Consider the following 9,661-nt stretch of genomic DNA (forward strand, 5'->3'; position numbering starts at 1 on the left):
AGTAACCTACAGCGCCGCTAAAGGAATATAACGCGTACGCCAAAGACGGCGCCGACGACATCATCACCACGTACCTGCGCCGCTGGTTTCAGGCGGGGTTCTTGGTCTGTGTGACGATAAATCCAGAGCTCTTTCACCACCACAAACAGGCAGGGAAAAGATCGAGTGAAATTGCTGCCTGGGAGGGATGGGACACACTATCAGCACCGTCTGTGGTGGAGTATACGGCCAATATCCGGTATAGCGCCCGATGTAATGCCAACTCTCCTGTCCTAGTTAGCTGTCGGGATGAATTTGGTAGAACTGGATCATAGAGTTTTGGGTCAAGTCTTGGGTTCGCTGGTCATTTCTTGCGTCTTTATCCCCCCCTTGCAGCATCGAAATATTGGTTTCCATCATGTCATTGTTGCGGGTGCAGCCTCTTGAACCTTTTCTGAGCGCCTCCTTACCCCTGAATGAGGTTTAAAGCAAGGTCAATAGATAAGCAAACTATAAACATTCAAGTTGCTTAATTACTGGAAACATTGCTTGATGCAGTCGGTAAGTAAGCGACCTTGATGCCCCATGTTGTAAACCTACCTTGTCAAGCAGTCGTGTTATCACTGCCCTCCAGCTGTTTATGAACCTTCATCAGCTCCCCAAACACCTGTTCCAGGTCCTTAGCAGAAACCTTCAGGTCTTTAGGCCCGTCGTGAGCCCCGCTGTCTGTAAAGTCGCGATCCCCGCTGAAGTTGTTGCGCATCACGGCGACGACGTGGGTAATGTCTAGGTCCCTGTCCATGGACCGGGCAATGCCGGCGGCCGTGCGGGTGGCGTTGCGGATGTCGCGGCCGTTCGTCGCAATCTCGCCCAGGAGGCGGTAGGCACCCTCGTTCCAGAGCCGGGGGTTCCGGTTGCCCTTGGCCGCGCGGGCGAGGTGCTGCCTCCAGATGTTGCGGCGCTCCTCCGGGCCCAGGTTCGCGTACTGGATCGCGACGTGGATGCGGTTGTAGAAGGCGGGGTCGAGGTCGGTGACCCGGTTGGTGGTGAGAAAAAGCATGCCCTCGTAGTACTCGATCATGCGCAGGAAAACGGCCACGATGGAGTTGCGCTGCAGCTCGGCGGTGCTGCGGCGCGTCATTAATATGCCCTCTCCAAGCTTGTTTGAACACCCTTAGGTGTAACCCAGTACTGCAGAGCTCAACTCAAATACAGCAACTGTTCCCCGTTCTAGCAGCTCTAAACAGATTTGATGTTCTAATAATATATAGTAGGCGCCAATTCTACCCTTCGTTTTCCGTGATGTTGAATGCTTGGCTCGGCTGGTCTCGGCGCAGCCAAGCCAAAGAGGTCGTGCCAGGGCAGCGATGTACCTGGAGTAATGAGCGTATGCCAGCTGCCTAAGATTCGGGTCTCCTCTGGGGCGTTGTCGCCGTAGGGCATTCGATATCACTTGTCGGGTATAATATATCATCGCCAGCTATATATTGCTGTAGAGGTTCACAAGCTACACCTGAAGGCGACAACTCTCACCCCTAATATGAGCACGCTGCTCGGGGATAAAGCCAGAACATGACCGGGACACCTCGCTGGCTTAATAATAATCAAATGGCCGACACAACCGCCAGCCAAACAGCAGGGTCCCCTAACGGCAGAACCCTCCCAACTCCCGCTCGCCTCGTCGGGTCGTTACTTTGTCAAGTCATAGATCTTTTGGATGTCCGCCAAGATGGTTTCGAAATTGATCTTGAGGTCCTTGAGCAGCCCGTCCTTGAAGTCAAACACCCAGCCATGCACGACGGGGAAGCGGTTCTTGGCGTACGACTGCTGCACCGAGGCCGTCTTGATCACGTTGCGCACCTGCTCGTAAACGTTGAGCTCGACCAAGCGGTCGTAGCGGGCGCCCTCGTCGGCGATGGTGTCCAGCTCCTTCTCGTGCAGACGATACACGTCGCGGATGTTGCGCAGCCAGGGGTTGAGCAGGCCCAGGTCCCGGGCCGTCATGGCCGCCTTGACGCCGCCGCAGCCGTAGTGCCCGCACACGACGATGTGCTTGACCTTGAGGTGCTCGACCGCGTACGTGATGACGCTCATGACGTTCAGGTCCGTGTTGCACACCAGGTTGGCGATGTTGCGGTGCACAAACGCCTCGCCCGGCTCCAGCCCCGTGATCTGCTCCGCGGGGATCCGCGAGTCGCTGCACCCGATCCACAGGTATTCGGGCTCCTGCCCGGCCGACAGCTTGACGAAGAAGTCCGGGTCGCTAGCCTTCTTGTTCTCGGCCCAGCTGCGGTTGTGCTCGAAGACGCGGTCGTGCGTCACGCGCAGGTAGTTGGTGATGTCCTTTTGCGCCATGGTGCGCCAGTCCGGTTTGGGCGGTTTGCTGGGTTTGGGCGCTTGTGTGGTGGGCGTGGTGGGCGTGGTGGGCGCGGTATGCTTGGAGAAGAGTGCTGATGAGGAGGAGAAAGGGCTTGAGTGGCAGGATATGCACCGTGTTGTGGTTGCGAAAATCGGCCTCGACAAGAGCCCCTGTTGGGAAAGTGTGCGCCGAGTGAGCGGCTGCGAAAGAAGTCTAGTAGTACTGACACGTGTAGTGACCATGGCTGCCGCTCAGTCGGTCCCAAACTCTTTCTCCAGCACTTATTATTAGGTCTTGCAGAAACCTTCAAAAACAATTAGTGGATCTCCACAATCAGGGCCTACTGTGTACTCCGTGGAAGGCGCGGCTATGACGAAATACCGTCGCTCGCTGGGGTTTGTACTGGGACTTTGGCTGGAACTTGGAACTCATGGGGGGTTGAATCGCGCTAACCGCCCAATGGTTGAGCTCTCGGGATTAGATACCAGCCCTAACCCTTCATCATTTCAACACGCCCCAAACATCTTTCCCAGTGCGAAATCTCAGTACCTGAAGCTGAGTTCGAGAAATTGAAACTACCAGAGCTGGGCAGGGATTGATGTTGACATCAATCAGCCTAGGTACCTCAGCTCCACAGCGGTAAATACCTACTCTGCTTTCCGCCTCTCTCCTTTCTTTATCTTCAGCGATGTTGCATACCTTATCCAGACGCACCTCCGTACGGAGTGCACGGGCCTTCTTCAACAAGTGATCTATGGGATCCTTGGCGCGGGATTTCCCAGCTCCACCCTAACGACAATTTGGCGACTAGTCTTTCTCCACGGATCTTGATCGCCGATCTCTCCCTCGTTCTTGGCATTCGATGTCGATTCTGAGCGAACTTCGTCTCCAGGTAAGAGGCTCGCTACTCAGAAGGCCAATATTTGGATCTTAGAGTGTTAATGTCAGACCATTCTCTGAGATACCAACTACGCCTTTCTCACGGTGACCTTTATCCTAACTTGCTCAGTTCACTTAACAGTCAAAGTTCCATTCAGCTCAACTTGGGGAAGTTGTTTTCTCTCCTAATCGTTCTCAACCATCCTCCGATACCGGCAGTTGTGTGAAGCCGAGCTGGCCGGCGCGAAACCTTTGCCGCCAATACCCGGTGGACGACGTGGGGCGTGGGCAGCAGCAACACGCGCGATTGACCGTTATATGCATCCCGGCTGAGATGCATGTATTATGGCGTGGGTAATTATGTTTGAACCTGGCCTACCTGGTTGCAGAGCCGGGCTTGTTACATGCCATTCCCGGTCTTGTCCGGCTTTTCTCTGATGTCGCTTGACGTCCGGGACAGCAACGGAGCCACCTAATGCAGCTAGTGGAAGAGAGGACAAGGTGAAGGACCCTGCAGTCGAATGAATGTGTCATTGAAACCACAGGAACTACAAGGCGCAAAAGGGACAGTCAAAGGAGCAGCTGTGCGTCCAACGTCCAAAGTTGAACCACGCCATAGCGAACTGCGTACCCACCCAACCCATCTGCTCCAGCCCCCGCTCTTCGAAGACGTAAATGGATGACAAGGACATCCCATCAAGGTGGGGGTAGGCCTTGTCATATCTTGGTCACTACAAAGTATGCGCATTACTACAGGATCTTGTTGGGAAAGCAGGTGTGGGGGTGGGGATCCGGCCGCAGGAGGGTTGGATGGTAATAATATATCAACCTTATTTCCCGCACTCTTCTCCCCTCACCGTCTAGACTCTCTCCTCTAACCGCTTTTCCTCCTTAACCGGAACAACACAACACTCACCACCGACTGAAGCACTGTACGATGCCCAGGCGAAAGCAATGGCGCCTCTCGCAGGAAAGATATCTGCAGGATCAAGGTAACTTCAGTTAATGAAGCAGCCGGGTGTTCGACAGCATGCTTGTGGCCCGTCCTTCTTCAGACCACTACCCTGTCGCAAAGCAGAGGGGGAACGTCGGTGAAGGGCGACACGACAACTGTCGTTCTGAGAAATACCGGTCGAACTTGATCTGGATAATACCAGCGAAAGGACTTGCTTCTTAGCCTCCCCTCCCCCTACCGAGAAAGTGCCGGACTGGGCACGTTTGAGTTGATGGCTGACTGTGTGTAGCTGCACGTTCTTGGATCTGTCAAGATGTCGACTGACAAGATCACCTTTCTGACGAACTGGTATGCACTTTTGGGACTGATCTTAGACAGCAACCTTCTGTTAATACAGGCTCAGGCACGCCACGCCGTACCACGCTCCGCTGTACCTGGCCCAGGCCAAAGGTTACTTCAAAGATGAGGGCATCAAGGTTGCCTTGCTCGAGCCTAATGACCCCAGCGTATGTGTAAAGCTCAGTGGTTTCGGTGTTCCTGAAACCTACCTACCTTGGGTGATTTACGCAAGACTGACCCGCCTTTTGGGTAATAACTAGGATGTGACCGAGATCATCGGCACCGGCAAGGTCGACCTCGGCTTCAAGGCCATGATACACACTCTTGCGGTAATTACGCATCTTAAGCCTCGGGGCTGCCCGTCCCGAGACTATGGAGGTCGTATGCTGATTATTTCCTTCAGGCCAAAGCCCGCAACTTCCCAGTCTTGTCCATCGGCAGCCTGCTGGATGAGCCCTTCACTGGCGTCGTGTACCTCAAGTCGTCGGGCATCACGTCCGACTTCCGCACCCTCAAGGGCAAGCGGATCGGCTACGTCGGCGAGTTCGGCAAGATCCAGATTGACGAGCTGACGTCGCATTACGGCATGTCGCCGGCCGACTACACCGCCGTCCGCTGCGGCATGAACGTGTCAAAGGCCATCATTGAGGGCACCATCGACGCGGGCATCGGGCTCGAGAACGTCCAAATGGTCGAACTCGAGGAGTGGCTGGCGTCGCAGGGCCGCCCCAAGACGGACGTGCAGATGCTCCGCATCGACGAGCTCGCAGAGCTGGGCTGCTGCTGCTTCTGCACCATCCTCTACATCGGAAACGAACGCTTCGTGGCCGAGAACCCGGACAAGGTGCGCGCCTTCCTGCGCGCCGTCAAGCGCGCCACCGACTTCGTCCTGGCCCAGCCCGAGCAGGCCTGGAAGGAGTACGTCGACTTCAAGCCGGTCATGGGCACCCCGCTCAACCGCAAGATCTTTGAGCGCAGCTTCGCCTACTTCTCGCGCGACCTCAAGAACGTCAAGCGCGACTGGGACAAGGTCACCAGGTACGGCAAGCGCCTCGGCGTCCTGGACGAGAGCTTCGAGCCCAACTACACCAACGAGTTCCTCGAGTGGCCCCTCACGCCGGACTCGACCGACCCAACCGGCGACCAGAGGAGGATGGCGGAGATCCAGAAGGACGTCGCCTGCTGCGGCGGCTTCCGCCGTCTTGAGGGCCGCGTCGAGGCTTGAGTCCCAGACCCCGTTTTGGTGGGGGCCGCAGAGGCCCGGTGACTTTTGGTTCATCACTTATGGAAGGGGAGATTGATGCATGGGAGCCATATGTATGGCATACCGACCGTTGTCATTCCTTGCAGGATCAATTCCACACGACATGCACCTTGCCAAGCCAGTAAAAACATTACATATATACATGGTAATGTAGCCAGGCAATACATTCATTTTCCTGCCTATTGCGGACACCTTGATAGATAATTAATTAACTAATCTATATTAACTATTTTATAGAGCAGCTATCCTCTATATATTTCTTCTAGCCATTAATTAGATATAGCTAATATTCCTTATTATATATAAAGTTATTAAACGTCTATAACTATTATTATTATTATTATTATTATTATTATTATTATCAATCCTATATAACTATACTAATATATATACTAGAGGGAGGGCCAAGGAGGCCTATAACGGTCAGCTATAGAGGGCTTAGAAGGCCTACCTACAATGGGCAAGGACCCGGGGTATAGCCTTTGCCCTAGAAAAGTACAAACTCATCCACTTCAGCAGGGGCCAGAAACAGTAATCGCGACCGCTAGAGCTCCTACGGCCCGGAGGGGGTACTACCACTATAGCCCCTTCGAAGTCAGCTAGATTCCTAGGGGTCTAGCTAGACTAGAGGCTACAGTAGGGCCCCCACTATACAAAGGTAGCCAAGAAGCTAGAAACCTAGGAGTTTGCCCTGACTAGGCTTATCACGAAGACCTAGGGCCCTGGCCTACTACAGGCCTATAAGGTCTATACCAAGTATATCCGTAGCGCCCTAGCTTATAGAGCCTCGAACTTCTATAAGCTTACTAAGCTAGGGGGTAAGCTAGAAGGCCCTGCTAGGGAACTATCAAAGGCCTAATATAGGGCCCTTCGAGTAGTTACCAGGGCCTATAAGGCTATCCCTATCTGGTGCCTCGAGATAGAAGCCTAGGTATTACCCCTCGACCTCTATCTTAACAAGAGGCTAGCTAACTTCGAAGCTAAACTCGACTAGCCGCTCTTATAGACTAGGGTAGGTCTAGGGGCCTCCTAGGTCCCTATAAGGGCTATTATCTAATAAGCCTATGTTACGATATAGCCATATAAGGCAACCCGACAAGGCACACAGAACCAATCAGGAACCACAAGACCTAAGGACCAATCAGAAAGTGATCGCAGTGATCGCACTTCGATCAAGGCAAGCACCCGAACAATGATCAAAGGATCGTAGCAGCGATCACACGATCAGAATCTAAGGGGGAACACTTAGGAATAAAGGAACTAGACAAGTATATTAGATAGCTAGTCACTTGTTCTAGTAGACTCTAGAGTTTACTAATAATAGTAACTTATAATCATAGTACTCCTAATAGCATTATACTACTATAAGAGATAACTCTGTTATTATAAACCCTTTGGCTTTACCGAATCCCTTAGACGACCTATATACTTGTCTACGTCACTTACCTTCGTCTAAACCCTTTTAGAAGGAGTCTAAGTTAGGTTCGTTATACGTTACTATTACTCCCTTTGTTCTATTATGGTTTAGAACGGAGGTGACTTTGACCTTGATATCGATATAGCTACTAGCGTTATAGCCAAATAGCTGCTTGCCTAGCTTGGTTAACTCTAGTAGCGAATCTAGGAGTTAGACTAGAGAGACAAGGCTGCTTAAGCTCGAATTAAGGAACTCGAGAACGGCGAAAAGCACTCGTAGAAGCTGGTTAACGAGGCCTATACTAAAATCAAGGCGCTTGAGACTACCAAAGTAAGCCGTATTAAGATCGAACCGCCTAGCAAGTACGGAGGAACCAAGGAGGACCTTGTAGGGTTTTTGACTAACCTCCGATCCTACTTCCGGCTTAATGATGACAAGTTTCCGGACGACAAAGCCAAAGTCCTCTATATAGCTACGAGACTAGAGGGCAAGGTACTTAGATGGTTCGAGCCTATATAGAACGACTATCTTACTAAAGAAGATAAAGACAACTAAGATATATTTATATAAGTAGTCTTTTGATCCTATGACTGTTTCGAAGAAGAGCTTTAGAAGGTCTTTGGTAATAAAGACGAGAAGATTTATACCTAAGAAAGGCTTGCTAACCTCTGATAGACTAAGTTAGTAGCCTCCTATACTATATAGTTTAGATAGGACATGCTTAAGTCTTAGCTTAACGATAAGGCGTTAATGTAACTGTTCTATAACGGCTTAAAGGAAAAGGTTAAAGACGAGCTATATAAGTATAACTAGCCTAAAACCCTAGACAAATATATTGTATAGGCTATTAGAATCGATAATCGGCTCTATATATAGGAATAGTAGAAACGAGGTCGAATAAACAGAACTATAGTTAAGGCTAATAATAAGAAAAAGCAAGCGTACGTTAGTACCTCGTATAGGACGTATCTTAGAGCTATAGATATAGATATAGTATAAAAGTAGGACAAGAAGAAGACGGCCAAAGACAAGTCTAACGCTACCTACTATAACTATAGAAAGAAAGGACATTATAAGCGAGAATATCAAAGCCCGAAGAAAGATTAGAAACTAGTCCTAGGAAAGGAAACTATAACTATCGACGAAACCAAGGACATTGTCGAAGTAACAACTACGAGCTATAAAGATAGGGACAATGATACAGACAATCTCGAACATAATAATAACGGTAAAGATAAACAGACGCTGTACTCCGAATTGGTTACTATAGACCTAGAAATAGGTACTGCCGAATGGGATATAACAGGGGAGTATATGCCACCGATTTCGATTCTCCTAGTCTTAAGGCAGTAGGGTTTTATAATCACGTAGAGGCGGGATAGATCGTAGATAACCGATACCTAAGGAGTTGACCGACCTAGACCGAACATCTTGTTCCTTTAGGAACGGATCAAATGGTACTGTAACGAAGTTTTCCGGCTTAATACGGAGTTACACGAACAAGATAGACGCCTGACTTGACTCGCCTAGTAGAGCGAAGAGATAAGGGACGAAATAAGGGAACTCTAACGTATTGTAGAAACTATTAAAGGGGAATAGCCTATAATATACGATAGACCTAATAGTTATACTAAGCACTTTGACAATTAGTAACTTAGCTACGATATATAGAACCTAGAGTACTAGTTTATATACGTAAACTATAGAAAAGACAAATGTATATAGGAAAGCTACTAGAAGAAACATTCCTACCTTAGTATTAGGGTACCTATAGTTTATATATAGTAGGAAGGATTCGGAAAAGAATTCTAATATCTTCTAGGCGATACTATATAGCTATACCCTTGATATAAGGTATATATATAAGTGCTCTAGTTCTAGTGTATAGTATACAAATGCTAATACTACTTCCGTAATAAATTTAAAAATAATTACTAGCCGACCCGACAAGAAAACGGGGACAGAAGTTTACGCCCTATGGAATAGGTCTATAACACGGGAAATAGAGCGGCCGAATTACTCTAGAAGATCGAAACCTGAAGCCTAGAAGGTATTACGATAGTTCTAAGATGAGCCTAGCCTAGGTACTACGGAATAGGACAAGATATATAGGACTTATACTAGAGTAACGATTGTCTCTATTATAAGGACGAAAAGAAATCGCGAATTCGGGAGCTTTAGATGAAGCTATAGCGCGTACGACGGAAAGTAGAACGGACCTAATGGTAGGAAGCTATAAGCACTCAATGGCTCGCGGAAATGAGTACGATCGACGAAGCCGCTATTAGCCGAATAATCGAAGAGGTTAATACTAACCTAGGAAACGGGTTAGGGCCCTCTAAGGGGCCCGAAAACCATTAATACCTATATAGCAGCGAGTAGTAGTATAGTATAGGAGGAACTAGTATAAGAAACTACTATATTAAGACCTCCTAATAGAAATATAGGAAATCGCTATAATCTTTAGAT

At 49.4% G+C, this 9,661-nt stretch overlaps 3 protein-coding genes across 3 annotated transcripts; 1 reads left to right on the top strand and 2 right to left on the bottom strand.

The window, feature by feature from the left end:
• Positions 1 to 583: 583 nt before the first annotated feature.
• On the bottom strand, positions 584 to 1,120 carry P884DRAFT_278408 (uncharacterized protein; the record flags this gene model as incomplete). The annotated part of the gene is made up of 1 exon (XM_069443178.1): positions 584 to 1,120. One exon carries the CDS (start codon positions 1,118 to 1,120, stop codon positions 584 to 586), a length of 537 nt encoding a protein of 178 aa, XP_069296935.1.
• Positions 1,121 to 1,668: 548 nt separating this feature from the next.
• On the bottom strand, positions 1,669 to 2,334 carry P884DRAFT_202785 (carbonic anhydrase; the record flags this gene model as incomplete). Its single annotated transcript, XM_069438455.1, has 1 exon — positions 1,669 to 2,334. The coding sequence occupies one exon, from the start codon at positions 2,332 to 2,334 to the stop codon at positions 1,669 to 1,671; it is 666 nt and encodes a 221-aa protein (XP_069296936.1).
• A 2,151-nt stretch (positions 2,335 to 4,485) lies between these two features.
• Positions 4,486 to 5,736, top strand: P884DRAFT_270573 (NMT1/THI5 like-domain-containing protein; the record flags this gene model as incomplete). The annotated part of the gene is made up of 4 exons (XM_069442366.1): positions 4,486 to 4,520; positions 4,570 to 4,678; positions 4,772 to 4,840; positions 4,915 to 5,736. The coding sequence occupies 4 exons, from the start codon at positions 4,486 to 4,488 to the stop codon at positions 5,734 to 5,736; spliced, it is 1,035 nt and encodes a 344-aa protein (XP_069296937.1).
• Between the last annotated feature and the right edge of the window lie 3,925 nt (positions 5,737 to 9,661).

This window comes from Thermothelomyces heterothallicus, assembly GCF_042370625.1.
Source record: "Thermothelomyces heterothallicus CBS 202.75 unplaced genomic scaffold P884_scaffold_14, whole genome shotgun sequence".
NCBI classification, from domain to species: domain Eukaryota; kingdom Fungi; phylum Ascomycota; class Sordariomycetes; order Sordariales; family Chaetomiaceae; genus Thermothelomyces; species Thermothelomyces heterothallicus.